The following is a 25990-nucleotide window of genomic DNA, read 5'->3' on the forward strand; positions in this document are numbered from 1 at the left end:
CTCAGAATAGTTGCTAGTGAGAGCTACAAGCTTCTTGAGCCCTCACTTTGTGTCAGGCACTGTGCTGTATGCTTCATAACATCTCACTTAATACTGACAACTATTCTACAAAGTAAAGTAGTTATTATCAAGTCCTTTGGTAGATGAAGGAGTTGAAACCTGGAGAGGTTAAGCAGCTAGCCTAAAGTCCTGCAACTAGTCCAGGAGACCTGTGTCGAAATCCAGAGCCCACGTTCTTTTCATTACACCAGAGTGGAGATGGAGTAGAGTAGAGCATCTAGTACCCCTTGCTTTTATCAGACACAGACCCATCACTCTTAGGACCTCAGGCAGGGTCAGAGAGTAGGTCTCCTTGCCTACTCTTTGTTGGGAGCTTGTAATCTAGGGCCTAGGGGAAAGTACGCTGAGCTGGTCTGGGGTATTTCTCTAACTCACCTGGTCACTTACTGGTGTGCTTAGGCAAACAACATTCACCTTTTTGAGCTCCATTTTCTTCTGCCATGAAGAGGTAATCCTGTCCTCAGTGTTCCCTGGATGGAGAGTAGGGATGTCATGATCACAAACTAGTTGGAAATGAGCTTGGATATCATCTTGGGCAATATATTTGCCCCTCCCCTCTGCTGAATTCTTGCCAGACAGTTGGGTATATATGGTGCTTGGGGTTGGAGAGCAGTGGTTTTTGTCCTTCCTGTTGGGAACTGTACATAATGGGAGGTTAAGAGGTTAAGCTGTACAGAGTGCCAGTGATCTCACTGCAATTTGAGTATAGGGGTGTTCTTCCTCTTGAATGTCTGTGCCTCATTTGTGGGCTGGGCTGTGCCAAGGGCATTCACCAGTCAAAACATGTGCATGTGTGCATGTGTGTGTGTGTGTGTGCGTGTGTGTGTGTATGTGTGTGTGTGTGTGAAGCTTGGATATGGTAGAGGTGGGTCATTTAAAAATTTCTCTCCTGACACAAAATGTGTGCCTTTGTATTCACACTGTTGTAGAATAAGTAAAATGAGTCCAGTTTATGTGGCTGATTCACAGACCACTGGAAAGGCAGCATGGCCTGTGGAAAGACGATGGGTTCTGGGCCAGTTGGCTTTGATTCTTGACTACCACTCTCTGGCTGCATGAACTTGAGCAAGTTATTTAACCTTTCTGAATTTCGGTCCCTTCATAGGCCAAATGAGGAGCATATTAGAGCCCTGTCAGAGAGTTGTTGAGAAGAGAGAATGAGCTTAGAACTTTGCTTGAAACATAACAAGTGCTTTATAAATGTTGACTATAATTACTGTGAGAGAGAATTTATTTTCCTGTGGGCGGCCCAGATAGTGCATTTGAATCTTAGGGGATTTGGTGTCATTGGGGTATTTCTGTCCATCCCATATTAAAAAGTGCAAGGACTAAAGCTTCTGAGCAGTCTGACGCATGGCTGAGAGCTCAGAGAAAGGGGAGTTGTGTCTAATGGGAGTTTGTTCTTGAAAGTTTGCTTCCCTGCCGCCTCCTTTTGCGGGTGTGACTGTGCCTGTCACTATCCCGAGGACATGTGTGTTGGAGGGGGTAGTTCTGCATCACCCTAAGAACCTTTGTATGGCATTGGAGGATCCATCTGTAGGACCTGTCATTGGAGTCAATTTTTTCCTGTGTTATCATTAAGACTTGAGTGATAATGTTGAAAAAATTAGATTTAGAGAAGTGGCCCCAAATCTCCAAACTTTAGTGGACCCACTCAAGCTTTCAGAGGATTCTACTTAAGTGCCTCTATTTCTTCTCACGTGTGCCCTCTTATGCAGGGCCCTCTGGCTGCCTCATTGCCAAATCCTTTGGCTTTTTTCATCCTCATTCTTGATTGATCTCTTGACATCTTTGCCTATAACTTGATTTTCTCAGGGTTCTGTCCTCTCTTGACCTGTTTGATTCTGCACTATTGTTGTTGTTCCTTGTTTGATAGCCTTGCTTGCTTTGCTTTCTTTTCCTAAACTCCAGCCATGACTTGAAGACTATTCTTGCTCATTGTTCCTTTCTCTTTGGGTTTCTCCCTAAGACAGGGACTCTATTCTTGTTGCTTTGGTTATTAGCTGTGTGGTAATGGCACCAAAGTTCTGACCCTTCCCTAGCCTTCGCTACCTCTTTGTCTCTGATAGGTGTGAAGTTGCTGGAGGCTTCCTGGATCTACTGACAAGCTTTAGGCCTAACGGCATTGAACCCTGATTATTCTTTTTTTTTTTTTTAAGATTTTATTTGTCAGAGAGAGAGCATGCACAAGCAGGGGGAGCAGCAGGCAGAAGGAGAAGCAGGCTTCCTGCCGAGCAAGGAGTCCGATGTACTGGATCCCAGGACCCTGGGATCATGACCTGAGCCAAAGGCAGACACTTAACTGACTGAGCCACCCAGGCATCCCCTGGTTATTCTTTATGTAGTGAGTGAGTGCCTGCTGTGTCTTTTAGATCTTTAGCAGTCCAAATGAAGATTGAATCTTAAATTCCCTTCTAGCATTCAGATTTATTGAAGGCTGTGGTTGAGTAGCATTGGTCTGGAGAGGGCCAGGGTGGGCTCCTATTTGCTTTGTCCTGTTTGCTTTTGCTCTTGTTTTTGCTTGTCACTTGGTTTCGTTTAGTTGGAGCCACTGTCTTTTGTCTGTGAGATTGCAGTTTTTTGCTAATATGCTTAGCTACCTTCTTGAAGATCTGTTTTCTTCCCTACTGGAATAAGGATGGGATTGGTCATGTCACTCACCTTTTGGAGTACAGGGTATTGAGACGGGGTCAGGAATGCTTCCTTCATTTCATCCCATCCCATGTTGATCTAGTCGCTGCTGGTCTTCTGGAGTCCTTCTTGGCTCCATGTGCTGTCTGGTGGGGCCAGTAACTGTCCTTACATTGCCACTGGAAAGGGCTCTCTTGGGCTCTCTTTTGAAGGCTGCATGAATGGATTTTGGCTTTGTAGCTTTCTGTTGAGGCAGAAGCTTAGGTCTCTTGTGAACCTTCTTCCTGCAACAGCCTTGTCTAAGCACTTTCCTTCTTGGGTACCTTGGATCTTTTGAGAGCAGTCTCCATTTCCTTGGCCCTAGGCATGACTTCAATATTGGGGACAGATATTGTCCCCATTACACAAATGGTCAGTGGTTAAAGATATTCCCTGTCCAGCCTCCCAGCCAGTTACCCAGGCTGGGCTGGGATTGGAAGCCACTTTTCTTCTGCTGTCCAAAGGCTCTTTGGATTTAATTGCTGTTTACCTCCCGACTTTCTGTTTAGTTTCTGTCTTAGGGGGAAAGAGCCTATTTGCCTGACTGTTCAGACTGACTTCTCTTGTCCTTTAAAGTTTTCTTTAAAAATCCATTTCTTTTCCTAAGCCTTTGCACATTGTTTTCTCTTGTCAGGGCTGTCCTTTCAGTGTCCTCTTTTACATTGTTTCTTCAGCTTCATATTTGCTCAAATTAGGCAGCGAGTTTCTGTTTGTGTAGAGGTGAGTGACTGTGTGTGTGTGTGTGTGTGTGTGTGTGTGTGTGTATGAGTTTGTGCAGCCCATAAATAGTAATGAATATGTGTCTGTAGGAAGAGCTCATCCTTTAACCTTCAGTCTGGAAAGCAGAAGGTTGTTTCACAGCTGTTTCTGCAGCCGGCAGCTCTGCACGATGGTGGCCTGGCTCTCTGGACACTTGTATGCTGGGAAAAGCACTGAGTGCACCGGGTCTGCCTGGAGGCTCAGCAGAAAACTGTCTTTCGCCTCTCCATTTTCAGCTTGGGGGTGGGGTTGGTTTCTCCTAAAACATTTGTTTCCTTCACTTTCTGGGAGTAGATAATCAACAAAAGGCTTTGGTCCTAAAGTTTGAGGTCAGCTAAAGGATGTGTTGATCCCGCAGAAGGCAGAGCTCTGGAGAATGGTTCCAGGGTGCCTGGCCTGGCCCTGATAGCCTGTGGGTCTAAGAGATAGTCACCATCCCTACTCTAATGATAAGTAGGTGCCAGATGCTTTATTAAGCCCTTACCATTTATTTAATTCTCCCTAACACTCTTTAAGTGGGAGCTATTATTATGCCCATTTTATAGTTGGAGAAACTGAGGCCTAGTACAGTTCTGTTCGAGATCACAGAGCTAAGAATTGGCCTTAGGTCCTTCTGGCTCTAAATTCATGTACTATACTTCCCATCCAATCTTTTTATCTTTTTGCTTCAGTTTCCTTCTTTTAAGATGGAAGTGAAAGTGGAAATTCTTGTCCTTTGATTTCTAGATTTGGGGAAACAAATACATGGACATACACTGTGGGTTAAGAATGTGAGCATTTTCTGAGATGGAGTTCAGAGTGCTCCAGATCAGTTGCTGAGGTGGTTCTGTCTGCCCAGGACACTTGTGACCTTTACCTGTTCTTCCTGTGCTCTGGCCCTGAGACAAGAGCAGCCACTGTTCATGGGGCCAGCCAGCCATGTAAGAAGCTTCCAGAGATCCAGCAGTCCCACTTTGCCTTTCTCTGTTGGCTCTTTGCCATCTTCATCACATTCTTTTGTTTTCCTGCCTTGAGAGAAGATAAAAGTTATGGGATGATTTTTTATTTTTTTAAATCCAGGGCCTAGTCCTCTTCCCCAGTTCTGTCTGAATGGGAGAGAGGACATGAGGCACCAAGAGAGGCAAGGGCTGGTGAGTCCAAAGGCCTCCTTCCACGCATGCCCCAAGCATCTGCTCTGGTGAGCTGTACAATACAGTAAGTTGGAAATATAGATTGCTGAGAGCATCCAAAGTCTATTTAAGTAGAGGTGCAGCCTACAGATGGCCAGTTTTGATAGCAAAAAAATGGGCATTTCAAGTCCTTATTATCTTTTTGTCCCAAAGCCCAAGGATACGTGAGGAAAGAGTTACTGGTTAGAACATTGAAATATGTTTCCTTTCCCAGACCGAGTGGTGGTGGTTTAAGTCAGAAGACCGTAAATGTAAAGATGTTGCTCTGTGCTCCAGTGAGAGTGAAGGATGATGGGAAGATTTGTTCTATAGTGTGTGCAGGGGCAGGTGATCAGGCAAATCCAGGGTTAGTGGGGCAAGTAGTGTTTGGGAAACTTTGGGAAGGGCACTAACCTCAGGCAGAGTGTGCCAACTGTGCCTCAGAGAGATGCCATGACTTTGGCCTCACGACGGTGTAATGAGGTTTTCTTTTGCTGCCGCTGTTGCTGCCTAAGGTGCTGGTTGTGCTGTGGGCCGTCCTGGTAAAACATAGCTGTGTGCCACTTCCCCTTTCCCTCTTTCCACCTCCCTCCCCCTTTGAGCATAAAGCCCAGGGAAAACTGTGCCTGCATGTTCTCCACCTGCTGCTACTTGAATAAGGCCCAAGCCCAGGTTGGCATGGCTGCAGGCCAGGCCTTAGCAGGATGCAGCACACCATTCCCCTTGCCTGTGTGTTGCACTTGCTCTTAGGGTACCCCTGCAAAGCCTGGGAAACTGTCTCATTCCTTTCTCCCAGCCCCTTTTCTCCTAGCTCTGTCCCCTGGTACCTCCTCCTGCAACATGTTCTCTGTGTTTCATGGAGAAATATATGGAGGCAATAAATAGGTCAGGTGTGCAGTCCATGTGGAATTATTGGGGGAGATGAAGGATCTATTTGCGAATCGATCGCTCATCTTTAGTATTGGCGTAAAAAGCTTCTGAGGGCGTCAGTGTGAGTGCAGGAGACGGAGGCGGCTGGGAGCCCTGTGGGAGCTGCCATTTCTCTCGCCCCCCACTCCGCTTCCCACTCCGGGAGGTGGGGAAGCTGCCACGTGTGTGTCAGCTGCCCCCAACCTCTTTTGCCTCAGTCTCTTCTGTATTTCCTCCTCCTGCTCATTTGTCTTCTTTGCCCTTGACTAATTCATTCTCATTTATCTCTTCCTCCTCATCTTTTTCCCCAGCATCAATTCCAGTGTTTATCCCTGGCTGTGAGAAGGGGGTGTTTAACTGTGTGTCCATCCGTGTACGCATGAACACTTTTCATGCAGGGAAGGGAAATCTGTGGCTTTGGGGATAGTCTTTGTTTTCTTTTAAGGCGTGTTTCCCGATAATGCTCCCTGCCCCCATTTTTGATTCTCCTTTTTCCCCACAGCCAAGGCTGCGGATTATGAAAGGTATGGGGCATCATAGGAATCTCCAGGGAGCATTGTGTTCTTGGGACCCATCTCTCTGGGCCTTTCCAGTCTTTTCACTCCTGATGTGGAAGCCTCTGCTCCTCACCCAGCCTGGTCCCCCGCCCCCAACACACCCAGGCATGGTCAGGCACCTGCCCAGAACCTAATGCTGTGCTGTGAACTCACTCCCTGTCTTTCAGTGTGATTGGTGCCCCAGGGAACCAGGTTGCTGGGGAAAGCTCATGTGGCACTCAGCCGTTCCATTTTGTCGACGAAAAAAGAGGGGAGAAGCTGGCAGAAAGCAAAGGCTTTTGCTGCTGGGTGAGTGTAGCAGCTATTTTTAGTGCCCAAGCCTTTGCTTTTCCATTTGGCTATGCTTTTTTAGCACAGTGCTGGTCCAGCAGGGCTGTTTTCCTTTATGGCTCCAGATGTCCTTAGGGAAAGTTTCCGTCTGCCTCTGAGAAGGTGCAGGCTGGGCAAGGGTGTAATAACTTCTGAGAATGGGTTCAGACAGGGCTTTGGGTCCCACTGCAGTCCTGTTACAGGACCAAATTCCTGAGATGGAATGTGGAGTATGGCAGGAATAGCAAAGAGAAAAGGTAAACACCATACTCTTCAGAGATGTTCCCCTGTAACAAACACAGTTAAGCGTCTATTGAGTTAACTGCCTCATAAGGTATATTACGGCTGAGTGACCAAACAGAAACCTTTTATAAGGGTCTGGACCAATGCTGACACGTTCTGACTTTTTCTAAGTCTTCTTAAAAATTTTTAGCTTGTTTTGTTTTGTTTTTCTTTTTGCCCTTCTTTCCTAGATCATTTGCCATTTTTTTTTTAAAGTACACGTTTCTCTATTTTTTTTACGTTTTTATTTAAATTCCAGTGTAGTATTAGTTTCAGGTATATAATATATATAGTGATACAGCAATTTGGATTAAGTTCTCATGACTGCCACTCTAGTGTACTGACCAAAATTGTTTCACCAAGAAACCCATTAAGCAGTAACTCCCCTGGTAACCTGTAATCTACTTTCTGTCTCTCTGAATTTGCCTGTTGAAGAGAATTCATTTAAGTAGATTCATAACAATATCTTTTCTTTTGAGTCTAGCTTATTTCACTTGGCATATAATGTTTTCAAGATTGATTCATGTTGAAGCATATATCAGAATTTCATTCTTTTTATGACTGAATAATATTCCATTGTATGTATATACAACATTTAAAAAACTCCATCTATTGATGTCTTTTGGGATTGTTTCCACATTTTGGCTCTTGTGAGTAATGCTGCTATGAACATTCACATGGAAGTATCTGTTTGAGTCACTGTTTTCCTATCTGTTGGGTGGAATAAATACCTAGGGGTGGAATTACTGGATCATAAGGTAATTCTGAGGTTTGCTTTTTGAGGCACTGCTAACCTTTGTCCCACAGTGTTTTACATTCCCACCAGCAATGTATAAGGGTTCCAGTTTGTCTGCATCCTTGTTACTTTCCTTTAAAAAAAAAAAAATTACAGCCACCATAGTGGATATGAAATAGTAAATCAGTGTGGCTTTAATTTGCATTTCCTTCATGATTAATGATGTTGAGAATCTTTTCATGTCCCTATTGTCATTTGTATATCTTCTTTAGAGAAATGTTAGTTCAAGTCCTTTGCATGTTTTCAATTTAGGTCGCTTTTTTGTTGTTGTTGAATTGTTGTAGTTGTTGATATCTGTTTATTAAACGCTTTCAGATAGGTGATTTGCAAGTATTTTCTCCCATTTTATTGGTTGTCTTTTCACTCTCTTGAGAATGTCCTTTGAGGCACAAAAGTTTTTAAATATCGATGGAGTTCAGTATACTTATTATTTTTTTTAATCACTTGTGGTTTTGGTGTCCTTTTTAAGAAATTACTGTTAAATCTAAGGTTATGAAGATTTTCTATATGTTTTCTTCTAAAAGTTTATCTCTTTAATTTGGGTCTTTGTTCTATTTTAAGTTTTGTCAGTGGTATAAGGGAAGAGTCCATTTCATCTTTTGCATGTGGCTGTTTACTTGTCTCAGAACAGTTTGTTGAAGAGACCCCCCCCCCCCCCGCCCCCATGGAGTGGTATTGGCACCCTTGTTGAAAATAAGTTGACCATACATGATTATTTCTGGGTCCTCAATTCTAATCCATTGGTCTTTATGTCTGTCCTTATGGCTGTACCACACTGTTGTGATAACTGTAGCTTTGTAGTAAGTTTTGAAATCAGGAAATATGAGTCTTCCAATTTTGTTCTTTTTTTTTCAGGATCTTTTTGGCCGTTCTCTGTCCCTTGAAATTCCTTGAATATGTATTTTAGGATGGGTTTCTCCATTTCTGTAACAGCATTGGTATTCTGATAGAGATTGCATTGAATCTACATATTGCTTTGGGTAGTATTGTCATCTTAACAGTATTAAGTCTCTGATCCATGAACATGGGATATCCTTTTATCCTTTTGTTTTAATTTTCACAGCTACTAGGGCCTGTGCTTTAGGTCCTCCCCTGGCCTCCAAAAATTGTTTGGTCATTTGAAAAGTGGTGTGTTAGGCTTTGTGGCTTGGGAATATTGAACTTTGCTGGTTGATGGAATACTGATGGCATCTCTCTTTAGTGAACATGGTTTAGAAGTGAATGATTATGAAGGCTTATGAGGATTTGGGCTTAGTGTGTTCACACACAAATAAATTGATTAGTTTCCTTCTCTCCTGTCATAGCCAATACTACCCTGTACAGCCTGACAACAAGTTGATAATGATGAAGGAAGGAACCATAGCTATTGTATCTCATGTAAGAGTCTTGCTTGGCTCTATGCTTCCAACCAAGGCGTATCTGCCCATGAGTGGCTGAACTCGTTATGGGAGATGGAGGCTTCCTTTAGATCTTATCCTGTGGTAGAAGACCTTTGATACCTCTATGCAGAAAATGTCTGTTATTCATTGAACAAGTGACATCTTGGGAATCACAGTGCTGGGGGATCAGGAACCAGCTTCCTGTTGACCTTCTGTTTTCTTTTTTTACGTTCCTCAGGTCTATAATTATGGCTCCCCAGGGCCTGCCCCCTTCTAGGATGGCTCTTCTGGAAATGCTGCTTGGGCTACTGATGGCTTCCTGCTTCACCTTCTGCCTCAGTCATCAGAACCCGGTAAATATCTTAGCACAAATAGAAGAATCCTGTAAGGTCCAAGAAAGCTTCCATGCCACTGAGGCATCTGTGGGAGTAGAGTGAGCTTTTATTTTTCTTGCAGGAATGTGCTGAATCAAGGAGTATGGGCACTTCTCCCCTCACCTCCTCCCCCACCCCCCTCCACTCCCCTGGCCTCTGTTTTAAGCTCATAGCATAGTTTCCCTTTGGAGAAAATATGATGATGATGATGATACAATAATAATAATATCAATAATGATGATGAGTTTACCGTGTACCAAGTGGTTTATTAAGTTCTTTATGTGTATTCTCATTTAATCGGCTAAACAACCCTACCAAGTACAAAACTACAGTTATTATCCTCATTTCGAGAAGGATCCCAAGGCTCAGAGACATTAAGTAACTTGGCCAGGATTATTCAGCCAGTTTGTGGCAGAATTGGGAAGGTCAGGATTCTCCCCAAGAGCTGGTTGCCTGTATATTGAGCACCAAGTAAGACTCTGCTTCTTCCTCTACTCCTGTGTTCCTTGTGCTTTCTCCGTCTGTGTCTGTCTCTGTCTCTCTGTTCTCTTTCCTTCTGTCCTTTTCTCCCTGTTCTTTCCAGGCCTCTCTTCATTAACCTAGACCTGACTGCTCAGGTTTTCTGTCACTGCCACAGGCAGGAGTAGAATGACCGAGAAGGCTCTGAGTTTGGCCTGGCTGCAGCACGCCAAGGCTCCTGGCCCTAGCAACAGCCTGCCCTTGACCAGCTCCCAGTGCTCCCTCTTTCCTTTCCCCTGAGAAGCCTTGACTGTCATCTTTCTGACAGTTTCACCCTCCCCTGGCCACCTTCCCCAACCCCAGGGGCTCCTACTAAATGTTGGGTAAGTGCTGCAGGCTTTGGAGCAGGAGGGCCTTGAAGTGCAAATGACAATTGTGATGAATTTAATAGCAATCCAGCTCAGCTGAGGTTCACCTCTGGCTCATGGCAAGCTTCCACCTTCTCTCTAAAGTCATTTGTTGTCTCTCTGCCTTTCTCTCCACTTTGTGGAGCAAAAGATAAGGTGCAGTTAGGAGTCATGAATTCTTTTGAGCTTTTAATGTTCTCTAAGATCTTACTGGTGCTGGGGTTTATTGTTTTTTGTTTGTTTGGGTTTTGTTGTTGTTGTTTTTTTGCCTTTTCCTCAAGGATAATGAGGATGAGATCCCATTGGCCCCTGAGGGTGGGGCTGGTCACAGCATGAGGTAGGGGCTGTCCTTGGCATAGCCTCTGCGTGAAAAGCGCACAAGTGTCTAGAGGGATCAGGGCTCTGTCCGCCCCCCCCCCCCCCGCCCACCCCAACCTGCAACTCATGAGGATCCGGTGCTCCCCATCATGAGCTTTAGCAGATGCACAATTAACAAAAACGTGCTGATGAATTTGCTTAAGGACTGTGTGTTAGTAAGTCCCTTTTGGATAATAGTCCAACCAAATAGATGAGCTTTCAGAGCCATAATTATTCTGGCCCATTTATATTAGCTCTATTGAGTCTAGTCTCAGAAAAATGTTAATACTGACTTTCATCAACAGAAGCTACTTTTATCCTTATGTCTGTTCCTAAGCTGTATCCATTTGTCATAATCTTTCATCATGTGCTAAGCACAAGTAGGAGTTGAAGCATCTTTTCTCTCATACCATAAAAATTGCTGCCCTGTTGGCATTTAAAATCCAAATTATGCAGCCAGCCACCTTCACAACAGTGAAAATGGGTGGTGGGGGAGGTGGGGGTGGTTATGATCCTTTCTTCAAAGCCTGAAGTCCAGGCAAGAGATCCTGGTGGCCTGGAATTGTCCTCCCCAAGGGCATTTGTGCAGGTAATGGCCACCCAGGAAAGGTTGTTTGTATCAGGGTAGGATGTGGAGCCAGCCACCTTTCCTGGTTTCTGTTGTCCTACCTCTCTGGGATGCCACAGCTTAGGAGCGGTGTGGCTGCTGAAGGGGTGTGGTTGTGTGGTATCCTGGACTTCAAGAAGGTAAGCAATGTGGAAGGTAGTGGAACCAGTGGAAGGAGCACAGACCCTTGGTAAGTTCCCTTTTGCCACCTATGTTGGCGATTTGGCCATTTCTGAGCTTTGTTTCCTTATCCAGAAAGTAGGATTGATACCTCTCTGTTAAGATTTCAGTGTAGGGGGCGCCTGGGTGGCTTAGTCGTTAAGCGTCTGCCTTCGGCTCAGGGCGTGATCCCATTGTTCTGGGATCGAGCCCCACATCAGGCTCCTCTCCCACTCCCCCTGCTCGTCTCTCTCTCACTGGCTGTCTCTGTGTTAAATAAATAAATAAAATCTTAAAAAAAAAAAAAAAGATTTCAGTGTAGATGAAATGTGATTACATATATAGAGCACCTAGCATTGGGACTGGCAGAGTATGGTCAATAAATGTCAGTGGTTATTTTTAGTAAGGGGGTGGCTGCTTTTATGGTTTAGGGCTCTGTCTGGTAGGGGTCCTGTTCCAGAATGTTGCCCTGGCAGTCTGTCTCTGTCACAGCGTCTGTCAACTTATCATTAGAGATTCATTCATTCTCCTGGATCTTGAAGGGTTTGGTCTTTAAGAATCTCTTATTCAGATACAAGTGCAAGGAAGTGAGACATGGTAAGCTGTTGTCAGCTAACACCTTAGCTGGAATGTCTTGCCAGTCAGTTGAGAAGAAATTGGTATTTGGAGTGATGGTGGCAGGGAAAAGAGAGTGCTGAGGTTTCAGCATGGAATGGAGCCCCCAGAAGCCAGTGGAGAGGGCACCAGACGTGGCCTAGAGTTGACCAAGGGCTGGCTGCCCTCTGTCACCTCTTGGTCATTATCTCCTGTTCAGGACACTGCCCGAGCACAGAGAGGCTAGTCTTGCTTGTCCTTTCTCTGGGACTGTGGTTTTTTACTTGGTCCATGAAAGTCTTCGGAGGGGGGGATGTGCTGGTAGACCTGCTAAGGTGATCTTACTGCCTCCCCCACCCCTCCTCCATTCCCTCAGCATGCAGGGCACAGCCATTTGGACGCATGATTAGGAACAGAAACACAGAAGGGAGTTAAAAATTCCTGCATGGGCTTTGGAGCCAGGCCGGCCTGACTTAAATCTCTGCTCTGCTTTTCTCAGCGGTGTGATTTTTGCACAGACCCAGAACCTGTCCTCATCTGTAAAGTGGGTATGAAAGTGTGTGCTTCACAGATGAAACTTGGATGAATTATGAGGCATGGAAGGCACTTTATAGCCTGGAGCTATGGATGGTAGCTGCTGTTACCATTACAGCCTCATCTTCATGATGTGCTTTTTCTCAAATCCTTTTCTGGAATGCCCATTTTGAACTGACGGACGCCCTCAGTGCTTGTCAGATGTGATTTGGGCAAACAGTCCAAAGTCACTCAGAGTTAGATTTGGTGAATAGGGTGAGCTGATCAGAGGAGCACCAATTTTGTATCACCCGCACTAAAGATAGATTTGTACTGTAAAATAATGGCAGATCGTGTGTGTGTGTGTGTGTGTGTGTGTGTGTGTGTGTGTAGCTTAAAATCTGGTTCAGAGGTGACACCAAGCGGAAGCTCAAAAAACATTTAGAGCAGTGGTGGGATTATTAGCTCCTCTAGGGCTTGAGGCATGTGGCTCAGTGTTTGATCAGTCTCCTTTTTGAATTTACTCTATTAACCTTAAGAGAAATCTAGAAAAAGAGGCTTTCCCAGCCTCTAGTCAAGAGAATGAACACGGGCCCAGCCTAGAGTTTGAAGGGCTTTCTGCCATGTTTTCATCATCACTATTCCTGTTGCCTCTTTTTGCTTCTCTTAGTCATGAGAATTTGGTTGCTTGCTTACAGCCATACCTGCTAGGAGTTACCTGGCTAATAGACTAAAGCAAGAGCTGCAGTTTAAATCTTAGAGTTGTTTAGTTTGACTCTCTTAGTTTTCTAAAATAAGGCAAGTTGATGTAAAAATCTGTTTCTCTGTTTTCTCTTTTTCATGGCAGTGGTGGTCCAGCTGAGTAGCAGCTGTGTTCCTTAGCCAGGGCAGGAGGGCTCCAGTTTTCATAGCACAAGCACTCCCCATTGTTGGACATCCAGCCCTCGTTGGCCCCTTAAGGCATTTGACCCACACACTTGGGAGGTAAATTTTATTAACATTCCCCTAGTCCCACAGGCTAGTGTATGGTGCTCATGGCAGAGGCTAACCAACATGGATGGGCCCAGGATTACATAGGCTTTGGGTACTTTGTGGGCAAGGTAGTCTGTGTTCTGGAATGTGGGGCTACTCCCTGGGTTCTAGCAGGCGTGGCTACTTTGGGCTTGCCTCAGTCCAAGGCATCCAGAACATGTACCTGCCTGTGGGAGAGGTTTGTTCCTTCATTCCTTTGTTCTTGGATGATGGTAAAGTAAGTCCTCTGCTGGGCATGGGAGTACGCTGGTGACAGAGACTGACACAGAGCCTGCTCTTAGAAACTTCGGTTTTTGGCCAATGTCTCCTGCCATTCCGCCTTTCTTTTAGTCCCACAAGCATGGCTGCTCTTTGGCTCCTACTTTTCTTTTGAACTCAGATCTGTGCAAACTCCGTGTTGAAGGGGTACGAGAGGTTTGATGGGCCAGGCTGCTCAGGTGACCACAGCCTAAACCTGACCTGCCTGAGTCATGTCATAGTGTGTAGTCCCTATTGGATGTCATAGCACAGACTTATCCAACCTGGAACCTATGGTTGTCTTTACAAGTAATAAGGGTAATGGCTACCACGTACCCAGGGCTAGTGGTTTACAAGGTGGTGCCTCATCTCATGTATGAGCTAGATGTCGCTGTTACTTCCACTTCACAAATGTGAAAACAGGCTTAGAAAATTAAGTAACTTTCTGGGAGTCACAAGAAACTAGGATTTGAACTTTGGGGTATGTGATATGGAGCTTGAGTTCTTTTTTTTTTTTTTATTAAAGATTTTATTTATTTATTTGATAGAGGCAGCCAGTGAGAGAGGGAACACAGGCAGGGGGAATGGGAGAAGAAGAAGTAGGCTCCCAGCAGAGAAGCCTGATGTGGGGCTTGATCCCAGAACGCTGGGATCACGCCCTGAGCCGAAGGCAGACGCTTAACGACTGCGCCACCCAGGCGCCCCTGGAGCTTGAGCTCTTAACCACCACGCTGTAGTCTTTGTTATTTTCTTGTGACATGATTTGAGGGCTTCTTCTTGTCCAAGATCTCTTCCTTACAGGTCCTTTAACAAGATCGGAAATCCTGTCATCTGAATTTCATGCCTTTATTTCTTGTTAAAATGTAAAAAGCCTTGGAGGGGCTTTACATTGTCATCACCATTAACTAAATGCCTTGCCCTTTCCTCTGACAGCTACTTAAGGGTTAGACCCACAAGTATCAGGTAGGTGGGGATACCTATCTGGAGCTGGGGTGCTGCTTGGAAGAAATGCATTGCTACCTCCCATGCAAGGTTAGGATTGTTGGGAAACAAAAATAAGACATATGTAAAGGTCCTAGCTCAGGTTTGGGTTCATAGGAATTCACGAAATATGCTCACTGTTACTAGGGGAAGATTCCGGAGGTGGAAAGGCTGAAGTAACCTCCCAGTATGCTAGTGGGGGTTCCTTCTTGCTATCCCAGAGCTCTGGAACCCTCTGGTTAGTTTCCTGAGGCCCTACTGCTTTTATGCAAGAAAGGTTTAAAAATGGGACAGGAAGAATGGGAGGCCGGGAAGGAGCAAAATGAATAATACTTTGTATTTATCGTGCATCTCTGTCTCCTGAGCTCAAAGTGCTCCACAGACACCATCTCATTAATCCTCCTTGCTCTCCATGGGATGGAAGCAAACAGGTTTTAGGAATTGGTTTTCAGCTTTGGCTTCTTCCTCCCTCAGCCCAGCCGGACTCCCAGCTTCCCACTTGTAGCCCTTTCACCGTGGATTGTAATGTCCCAAGAGTTCATTTATGGCCTATAGACACCCTGGAGAGTGGCCAGGCCCTTATTGCGCCCTTCTGGACTGCGGAGGAATCAGTCGGGCCTCAGCTGGCAGCTTTTGTATGTCTGGGGTGGCCGTTTCAGGGCCTATTCTCCCATTCATATGGGTATTTTTTCTTTTAAATATATCTTTTTTATTTGTCAGAGCAATTAGGTGAGAGTTTCAAACGTCACACAGTATAGTAACATGGCAAGTAAAAGGCAAAGGGCTCTTACTGTCTCCTGCCAACCCCTCTCCCCAGGTTGTTCCCTTAACCCCCTTGAGATACTAATGACCTCTGTGGAGTTTTTCCTTACTTATGTACACATAACACATGCTGTGTATTCATTTAACCGTATCACCTCACTCATATTGGTTCTGAGGAGAACCTTGTGAAGGGTGCAGACTAGGCTGGGGAGGGGAGGAGGACGGAGGAGAAGGGTATACCACCCAGGCCATGTTCTTTCTGTCTGCCTGGTTTGCCTAGCTGTGGTGGGTCATGACTGTGTTTTCCTTTCTCTGAAGGAGTTTGCGCTCACCAGCCCAGGGAAGAGCAGGACCAAAGAAGTGGAGAGAAAGGAAACCACAGCAGAAGAGGAGCTGGACTCCGAGATCCTGGAGGTGTTTCACCCGACGCATGAGTGGCAGGCCCTTCGGCCAGGTACCAAGCCCAGCCCTCTCCCCGTGAAACACACTCTGAATTCTAAGTGCACGTGTCCTTCGTCCCCACAGGGCTGCTTTGAAAGAGCAGTCACTCTGGCCCACTGGAGGGGAACAGTGTGGTCCTTCCGGGTGAAGACTGCTGCTGCAGGGCTTAGGGACCTTCATTTTCCAGCAGAACAGAGACTGCGGCATGTGAGTGCCCTGAAAGGGAGGCGGGTGGTGGGTGGCCGAGCTTTCTGAGCAAGTGATTGAAAACTTTCTTTCCTTGTGCTTCTGAAACACAAGAGAGGCAGTGACATGTGCCTCACTCTGCAAATGCTATTTTAGGCTCTGCTGCTCGGCTCAATGCTGCTGAAATATTGTTCACGGGAGAGTACTGAGCACCGGTGCGGGGCAGGAGTGTTCTGTTGCTAAAGGAACCTGTGCCAAGAAACAGGGGCTGGTTCTGGCCTGGTTTCTAAATGGGGCATCCTCAGAAAGAGCAACTTTCTAGCCCTTTCATGAACCTGGGCCCATGGCTTAGAAAGTAACCAGCATTTGTGGAGAGTTTACCATATTCAGGTACTGTGTTAGGTGCTTCGTGTGCTTAATCTTGTTCAATTTTCATAACTGTAGGAACAGAGTTCCTACAGGCCAATGACATTGACCTATGTCATTCAGCTGACGTGTCCTAGGTCATTGACCCACCTTCCTCCCCTTTGTCCCTCTAGTCCCAGCCTTGTTGACTGTAGCCCCACTATGGGGACACTTGAGTTTGTTCTCAAGAGTGGGCTGTTTACGCTCTGCTCTGTGGCAAGGTGGATGGCCAGCCCTGGCAGCTGCCACCATGGGGTTTGATCAGCTCCGAGCCAGTATTTATCACTGTGTCCTCGCTGTTCCCGTTGTTGCTGTGCTGGCAGGGGCAGCGTTCACAGTGCCAGCTCACTTTCTGGTAGCAGTAGCACTCCCACTGGGCTTGCATACAGGTCATTGGTGCCACTGAAGAGTGATGAAGCACCAAGGAAGTGAAGTAGGAGCCAAAAGCATGGGGTAGAGGGAGGTTTTAGGAACGGAGGTATGGGGTTCAGCAGATCTGACCTCTGGCTGTCCTCCTCCAGCTTCTCTGAGAACTGAACTCCCTGAGCCTTATGGACCAAAACAAGATGGCTCACCGGGATGGGGCATGGGATATGTGGGCTGTTTCCACTGGTTTTATGGGGTTAAAAGTGCTTACACCACTTGTTTTTTTTTTTTTTTTTTTAAGATTTATTTATTTATTTATTTGACAGAGACAGAGACAGACAGCGAGAGAGGGAACATAAGCAGGGGGAGTGGGAGAGGAAGAAGCAGGCTCATAGCTGAAGAGCCTGATGTGGGGCTCGATCCCATAATGCCGGGATCACGCCCTGAGCCGAAGGCAGGCGCTTAACCGCTGTGCCACCCAGGCGCCCCTGCTTACACCACTTGTAACCAGGCAAGTGCCTGGAGCAGATGAGTTCAGTGTCCCATGAACCCAATCCTAGTGTCTCTGTTCCTGTGGCACTCTTCAAGGCCCTGGTCCACATTGTAGAACAAGCCTGAAAGTTCTGACCTGGGGCCCTTGCCCAGCCCCCTCTGGCAGTGGGGCTGCTATGTTAATGCTAAACAAAAGAGCCCCCCTCTCTAGCTGGGGGAGGGAGAACCGGAGCATTTGTGACAAGGGCAAGCTGAGGGCTCTGAACACCTTCTGGAGAATTAGAGTGGAACACTGATTTTCACATTTAACTTGATACCCCATTGACATCACCCTCTGCCTTCTAGTTTCTCAAGAGCCTCTTGTAAAATCTGCACCAAATTACCTTGAAACTGCCCCAAAGGTGATATGTTGTGGCTGAGCACAGACACTCAGGCCCCACAGCTCCGGGGACAAAGCAGTTCTGGTTCTAGTCATGCCTGCCCCATCCCAAGAGTGTTTTTGCCTACACTCACCCTCAAAGTGGCATGGGTGAGGGAAGGTTAGGTGAGCAGCTTATTCAGGCCTGAGTGTGTGATGTGGGGTGATTCAGAGTGTGCTGCTGTGGAGTCAGACCAGTGGAGGCAGAGAAGACTGTGTTGGGCCCTAGTACAGGATTGAGGTGTTCTGTTGGTTATATTAAGGTTTTGTATGTGCATCTTTTGGCAGCAAATTGACCTCTCGGTGGTCTGTGTGGATAGCCGGCACTTGGCTTCAGTCAGAGTATAATATTTAATGCCCCACATTCTGAATGCTGCCTGGGAGCTTCCAACACAGCTACTTGAAGGAATGTTAAAAGGAATGTAGCCAGTTGTGGGAACTTGTTTGATCGATGAATGGGGAGGTAGTATAATTTAGCAGTTAAGAGGACAGACCTTACTTTTTACTTATTTATGTTTATTTATATTCAGTTAGTTAACATATAGTGTATTAGTAGTTTCAGATGTAGAGTTCAGTGATTGATCAGTTGCATATAACACCCAGTGCTCATTGCATCACGTTCCCTCCTTAATGCCCATCACCCAGTTACCCCATCTCCCCCTTCACGTCCAGCAACACTCAGTTTGTTTCCTATGATTATGAGTCTCTTATGGCTTGTCTCCCTCTCTGATTTTGTCTTGTTTTATTTTCCCCTCCCTTCCTCTATGTTCCTCTGTTTTGTTTCTTAAATTCCACATATGAGTGAGAACTTATGATAACTGTCTTTCTCTGATTGATTTATTTTGCTTAGCATAATACCAAGAGGACAGACTTTAGACTCAGCCAGTCCTGGGTTCAAATTCTAGCTTTGCTATCTAGGGAATCTTGGGCGAGTCACTGGATCCTTCTTCTCTTCAGTTTCCCCCTTGGTCACATGGGGGAAATGTCCTGCCCTCCCTATTGTGAGGATTCTTGACATCAAGATATCACTCAGTACAATCAGTTCTGATTTTAATGGTAAATTCTTCCTTTGTGCTACCCCTTCAACTTGATTGTGGAACTGGATGCTAGTAAGGGTGCATGAGTGTGTAGGCTTCCTATCCTCTCTGGTCTGTGATGGGGAAGGGGACTTACGGTGAGGAGGAGACTTGTGTGGTCCTGAAGTGCCCTCCCTCTCTACCTCCACAGAGATTTTTGTTGAGGGAGCAGAAGGGGTTAGCACAGCTTTTTCTGCCTGGAAGTCAGAAGGAAGGAAGATGGCACAAGGAAGATGATGGAGTGGAGTATCTTTTGAGGACTTTTAAGAAAATGTCTAGTTTTTGTTGACAGGTGTTATCCCCAGTTTGGTAACATTTGTCCCCTCGGGTCTCTGAAGGGAAGACCTCAGCTCTGTTGTCCTCAGGCCTCCAAAGAGGGCATACTGGAATACATGGTCTGGGCTCATAGGAAGGTAGCTTTCCAGGCTGCCTGCTGTGGCCTGGAACACCAGGGGGACCTACGCATGACTTGAGAGGCTTTCCCACCAGGCCAGGTAGGAATTGGGCCCCTGCCTTTCAGCCCTGGAGCAGCTGCAGGTCACTCTGCTGAAGTCTGCCTGCCTCTGTTATTACTGTCAGCATCCTCACTGTGAGCCACTTGTTCCTGGAAGTGATTTTCCTGTCTCTCTCTGTCTTCTGGTTTATTTTGGGATCTGTCTCACCTTACGGAGGCACAGCAAGCATTTGAGTGTGGATTCAGCATCAGCTGTTCATAAGCAAGCAGAAGAAAGCTGTTTGTCGGCAGGTCCTATGGGTTCTGGGCAAGCAATTCAGAAATTTGTCCTGGGGTGGAGGACCCCTGAGACCCAGGACTTTGTGCCGGTGTACTTGTTACTACAGAAAGCTGGTCACAGCCAAATGTGGTGGAGTCTCTGCTCCCTGGGCATTTCTGAGATGCTGCTTTGTGCCAGGTACTGTACTTGTAGCCGGAGATACAGGTAATAGGTCACATTTACTGAGTGTTGATTGTACCGGGCTTTCTTTGGGGGCAGGTGCTAGAACTACCCTCATTTTTATAGACAAAACTGAGTCTTAGAAGTGACTTAGTCAAATGACCAATAAGTGGTAGAGTCAGAATTCAAAACAAGCTTTGTCTGGCCCCAAGCGTGAGCTCCTCACCACCGTGCCATGCTGTCTTTTTGAGTAGCAAAGGAGACATGACTCCTACCTTCCAGTAACTTATAGTCTCACAGAGGATACAGAGACAGAAAAAGGCACTAGAGTGTTTTGGATGTTTTGGTGGAAGTGTCCTGTGCTCACTGAGGACACAAAGGAAGGTGTGGGGAGGCTAGGGCCTTCTCTCTGTGTTGTTGAGATCTCAGTGGAACAGTGAGTCAAATTTTATGATGCTGAATCTCCAACCCCGTGAAAGTTCTCTTTCTGAGCTGTGTGTTCTTGGCCAGGTTGATGAGAATCTTTGAACCTTAGTTTCCTCATCTGAAAAGATCTGCTTCCCAGAGATGATGTGAGACTAAAACAAGACTAACATATGTAAAATGTTTCACACAGGACTTGGCATATAGGAAATAGTAAGTGGCTATAGTTGACATTTATAAAAAATATACCTCTGTTGCTTTCCTTTCCTTCGGGTCCCGGAGGAAAAGTGGAGGTGACAAGGTGTGTAAGCAAAGAGCCCTGTTGTCCTGCCCATCAACCAGTGCTGCTTGTCGGTCCCATGTGGGCTCAGGGAAGCTCAAACCTGGGGCTTCCTATTGACCTGAGCTGACTTCTAAGAGGAGGCTGTTAGAACCTCAGAAATATTGGCATCAGCACGAAGAACTCACTTAATGGGAGCATGCAGGAAGCCTGTGCAGGAACACATTCGTGTTAGGGGGTTAAAAAAAAAAAAAAAAGAAAAATCCAAATCATCAACAACTGATGAGAGCAATCCAAGAATTATAGAGCACCAGCCATCTGGTCAGATCATTTCAGATCTGCACAAGCAATAGGAGGGAATTGAATTTTAAAAACCTCATTTATAGTAGACCAACTACTCTGTTTCAAGTATTTAAGAGAGGAGTCTGATTTCCTGCAGCCCCTGGACATCTGTCTGAAGGAGCACCTGACTCTGGTCTGGATGACTCTGTGGGATTGTCTCTGGGAGGCCTTTGGCCCCTTGCAGCTTGGAACGGGCTGTGTGATTCTTTAGTTCTCAGATACCACCTGCGTGTCCAGCAGTTCAATTCTGACACTATATTGCTGGAGGCAGTGTCAGATTCCATAAGTTAAAGGTCTCAGTGACACTGCATCTACTTCAGATGCTAGTTGCAAGTCCCAGATCACCCTGTATTTATGACTGACCAGCTATAAATTGGAAATTCCCACAACCTCCTCTTCAGGTTCGATATTTGCTAGAACAACTCCTAGTTCAGGGAAGTGGGGAACACACTTTGGTTTGTTGACTTATTGTAAAAGATACAACTCAGGAACAGCCAAATGGAAGAGATGCGTAGGGCAAGGTATGGAATGGGGGGAGGGGTGCAGAGCCTCCCTGCCATCTCTAGGCACACCACCCTCCCAGACCTTCTGCATGTTCACCAGATTGGAAACTCTGAAACCCGTTGTTCAGGGGCTTTTATGGAGGTTGAATTTCACATACATGATTGAGTTCAATCACTGATGTCCAATGACTTAATCAATCTCCAGCCCTCTCTCCTCTCCTTGGAGGTCTGCAGATGGGGCTAAAAGTTCTAACTCTGTAATCTTGGCTTACTCTTTCTGGTGACCTGCCCCCATCCTGAAGTTACCTAAAGCTGCCTTCTCCCCTTCCTCTACCCTTCAAGACTCATCTCATTAGCATAAATTCTGGAATAACAAAAGATATTCTTGTCACTCAGTAAATTCCAAAGGTTTTAGTAGCTCTGTGCCAGGAACCAAGGATAAAGACCAGATACTTTTTTTTTTTTAATTATCCCACAGGATGGGTTGAAGTGGGACTCAGGGGCAAAGCTCCTCGTGCCTTCTGTCACCTCCCGGACTCTGTGGCTGGGAGGCAGATGACCCTCCCTTCCTCCCCTAGTGTGAAGAGATCTTCCTTATGGCTCATCTCATTCCCAGGATGGTTCACAAACACGTCTAGGCCCATGAGCAGTGGGTGACTGTGTGAGTATTGGTTAAGGGCTGTTTATACCTAAGCTCCTGTGTCTTACCAGGGTGGTGCAGGGGGACTCATTGGCTGCCACCAGAAGGTAATGGCCCGAGGAAGGTCTGTAGTAATAGGCTTCTGCTGATCTTTCCCTGGCTCAAGTACAGTACTGGAAACGTGTAACAGTGGCCAGATAGAGGAAACAGGGTGGTTTTTGTGTGGTGTTAGGATAGTCTGTCTCTTCTCTTGAACACAAGTTGCTATCTCCAGCAACTTGATGGGGTGTTCAACAGAACTTATATTTGGTGCTGCTTCTTTCTGCATGGTGCCTTCCCCCACACCCCTCCATTTCGAAGCCTTTCAAGTCCTCTGGGGGTTTCCTGAGAGCTTTATTTGTTCTTTCCTACCTTTACTTCTGGCCCATCTCCATCACTACAACCACCTTCGAAGTCTTTGTTAAGCACTCTCTGCTCTGAGCATCTCTTTTGTACGTTGGTAATAAGAATTTGTCAGGAGAAGTGCTTGGGGCATAGCAGGATGCCAGGCCTTTTGAGGCCCGTAAGAGCATTTTCTGAGGCTCCTAATTACCTTGTCCTGAGGGAGAAAAGGAAGATGGGCTGGAATACATGAAGGCCCCAGAAGATTCCATGAGTACAGTTTAGATCTCTTCATTTCAGTGAGCGCTCATTTCCCATATGTGGTGTTCTCCCAGGATGGCTGACCACTGCCCCATAGCAGCCAAATCCCACACCTCCTGGGGGAACAGGTGAAGGCCAGGGCAGAAAAGCCTGTGAACTCCAAGGCAGTCACTGCCAAGGCTGAGGCCACTTTGAGACTAGCTGGCTGAGCTCTGCACTGGCACCAGAGCATCTCTGCCCGGGGTTTGGCCTTCATTACCTGGATGGAATAGGCCAGGGTCCAGTTTGCAATCTGTGGACTTGGGTGGTGATGGAGAGCAGCTGTTGGCCGTCCGCTTTCTAACAAGTATTTGTATGCTTAATGCTTACCCTAGGCCCGTACCCTTCCCTTTCTCTGCTTCCTCCATCCACCTGTTCTCTCTGAGGTTTAATAAAGACTACTTAGCAGAATGGCATAGCCTCAGCTTTCAAAGGTCAGGATACCCAAACTGGCTGAAAGCAAAAACTTGAAGTGGAGTAGGGATATGGAAAACTAGGTGCCAAACCAGTCCCAGGCCTCATGCCCAGGAGTTGGCTTTAGCTCAGACAATCTGTGTAACTCTGACCTCCCTTCTTTCTCTCATATTGGCCTCACTCTGCTGGCTAAGACTGTCCAGGCCATCTGCAAGGTTGGGACTCACCAGGGCTAGAAGTAGCTTTCAAGGGCTGCCTTGGAGCTGAATGAGAGGCGCTTTTCCAGAACCTGTTCCATTCTTGATTTTGTCAAAGCACTAGAGGTAGGAATTGATTGGTAGCTTAAGAGGAGGTATTATTTGACTAGGTAGAGAAGAGGACAGATAGGAAGCGTGAGTGGATGGGAAGGGGATGACATGAACAGAGACTGCAGAGTGAGAGTACATCTCCCTGGCTGGAGAGGCAGATATGTATAGGGAATAATGGGAAGATGGTGGTCGGCAGCATCCCCTCTGTCAGAGATAGGGGGCAGTGGGAGAGAGGGCGGGATGAAAGTTGAGGAGGAGAGCTAACAAGGCAGTAGAACTAAAGATGTAAGTAAGTGTAAACTATGAGTGTGTAGTCGAATCCAGTCAGGGGCTGTGCTGTGAATGGAAGATGAGGAAATGAAGAAAGATGATAGAAACTCCTAGGTTTGAGGTGTTTAAGAATAAGTGGAAGAAGAGAATTAAAACAGTAATTTTGGAGATAGTGACATCAAAAAAATTGTCTGTTTTACGTTACATCTGTTATATGTTCCAGCGATGTTCCAGATCAATGCTTGATGGTAGAGATAACACGGTGGGCATTGAATGCCTGCCTGGGCTTATGGTGTGGAAGGACCCCCAGACATGAATGTAGTTAGGTGAGAACACAGAATAAGGGCCCTGAAGAGAAGACTTCCCAGAGGCAGGGTCATTGAAGCTGAGTAGAGGGAGCTTTTGTGTATGTTCGAAGGCAGAAGAGAAAGGAATCAGTGTTGACAGAGGAATTTGAAATCCCAGACAGAAGACCATTGATGAGATAAAATCGTATAGGTGGCAGTTGGAGAGTCTTGGCCTGGTGAATACGATGAGCCTTGGAAATGAGAAGCAGAAGCTAGGAGACAACAAGGATCAATGAGAAGGATGTAGAGGGAAACTGAGGAAACTTCACTAAGATGTCTTCAAGTTTACTGAGCCAGGCTGAGGGTAGGGCTTCTACCTTCGATGATGCAAGAGAAGGACTTGATTGGGTGCTTGAAAACTGGGGAGATGAGGAAGAACCTCTGTGAAGAAGATGCTGAGACAATCGAGAGGTCAGAACTAAGTGGTGTCCAGTGTCAAGAAGGGCCCAATTGGGCTCCATGCTGGGCATGGCTCCTACTTAAAAAAAAAGAGGGGGCCCATCTGGCATTTGACAGCTTAGCCTGACTTTGTCGGGGGCCAGGATCGTTGGATTTGGTGACTTTCTAGAGCAATCTGAGCCCTAGACCGTGGATAGCTGAAGTGTGAGACCTGATGGGCAGGCACATCATTAAGGGGACTCTTGAAATGTCCTTGGGATAGTAAGGAGACCTTTGTCTGGCCTATGGGGCAAGCTGGAGAGCTTTACCAGAAGATCCTCTGAAATGGCTCCAACCTTGTCTTTTCTGAAGCAGGGAATATCAAGACCTTTGTAGGTCCCCGACAGTGTCCAAAGTCAGAGTTGGAGTGGCACCCTACTGGCCACTGATCTTCTTAAGGAGGCCTGAAAAGAACCTGAATGAAGCAGAGCTGGTGTGAAGGGGGCTCTGTGAGCCTTTTGGTGCTTGTGCTCTAATCAGGCTGATTAAATTTCTGTTTCTGTGGGGGTTTTGTTTTGATATTGTTCATAAGCTAATAGGTTGTTGGTCTTGCCTTATTTCCCATAATATGTTGATTTGGGCAAACAAAGATCGAGTTGTATTTTAATTTCTTTAATTACAGAATAGTCTGTTTTAGGTTTGTATAAGCAGTTATTTGAAAGGAAAGAACCATTTCTTTGTATTAAAAGTTTTCAGATTTGATTATCTGTAGACATAATTAGTTTGGGTAGAGGTGAGCTTTCGTGCAATAGTAATAGGGTATATTTGTAAAAAATTTTTTTTTGCCTAGGGAGAAAAAAGAAAACTACCTCTATCTCCCCCCCCCCCCCCAGCAGCCCTCTACATGTTGTACAAACATCATCTTGTTAATCTCCATTCTGTCATCCTGGCTTTGCCAAGTCAGGCTTTTGGCCAGAGGGTGAGGAGGTTGTCTAGTCTATCAGGGCCAAGAATGACTAAGGCAGAATAGGACCCAGGAACTCTAGTCTAGCTGTTGGGTAAGGGAGGAAAACCAACATTTTTTTGGGAAACCCCCTTGTCCCTGGTGCTTTGTATACATTATTTAAGAGAGATCTCAAGGTGCTGCATCAAGGAGTGGTTGACAGCCTAGCCTGACTTTGTTGGGGGCCAGGATCATTGGATTTGGTGGTTACCTCTTCTCTTGGTCTCTTTTGACCAAGGAGTGGTTACCTCTTCTCTTGGTCTCTTTTGGAGCCCGTGGTCCATCAGTGAAGGGTCCCAAATCCCATTGCTTTTCCCAGGATTTCAGTCTGTAAGAGCATTGATTGAAAGCAATGCTATTCGAGGTCTATGTGGGAACAAAGTAATGTGAATTTTAGAGGCTGTTGACGTTGAGGGGGAAATTATTCAAGAGGATGCAGAATTATTCAAGCTTTGTTTCCTAGATTAAATCTTAGGGATTTTAGGAGTAGATCCAGATGTCCCTAAACACAGTGGATTAAATAGCCCTGTATGCAGTCTGATTTGAGGGCTCTTAGCTGGCTTTAGATTCTCCCTAGGTTAGATTGCAGATGGGGAAGCTGGAAGAATTGTTCCCTAAAGACTATTAGCACTTCAACTTCTAGTATTTGATCAAAATATGTAGCTGAAGATACCTTGGAGTTAGGTATACAGTGGTAGATTTCGAAGGGGAGGAACTCTTGCATAAAGTCAGCAGTAATAGGGGCAGTCAGTTGCAATGTCAGATTTACACAA

General features: G+C 46.0%; 1 protein-coding gene across 3 annotated transcripts in view; it reads left to right on the plus strand.

Moving 5' to 3' along the window:
* The window catches only part of SIL1 (SIL1 nucleotide exchange factor), a 249518-nt gene that overhangs the window by 83669 nt on the left and 139859 nt on the right, over positions 1-25990 (plus strand). For 2 of the 3 annotated variants that reach the window (XM_045794580.2, XM_045794581.2), the window contains 2 exons: positions 9108-9222; positions 15670-15805. In XM_045794580.2, the coding sequence (XP_045650536.1) occupies positions 9108-9222; positions 15670-15805 (251 nt within the window). Of the gene's footprint in view, positions 1-6270; positions 6392-9107; positions 9223-15669; positions 15806-25990 lie in introns of all 3 variants that reach the window. The other variant, XM_045794582.2, reaches the window with a different exon arrangement.

This window comes from Ursus americanus, chromosome 5 (genome assembly GCF_024610735.1).
Source record: "Ursus americanus isolate L20-20 chromosome 5, mUrsAme1.1.p, whole genome shotgun sequence".
Lineage (NCBI taxonomy): Eukaryota > Metazoa > Chordata > Mammalia > Carnivora > Ursidae > Ursus > Ursus americanus.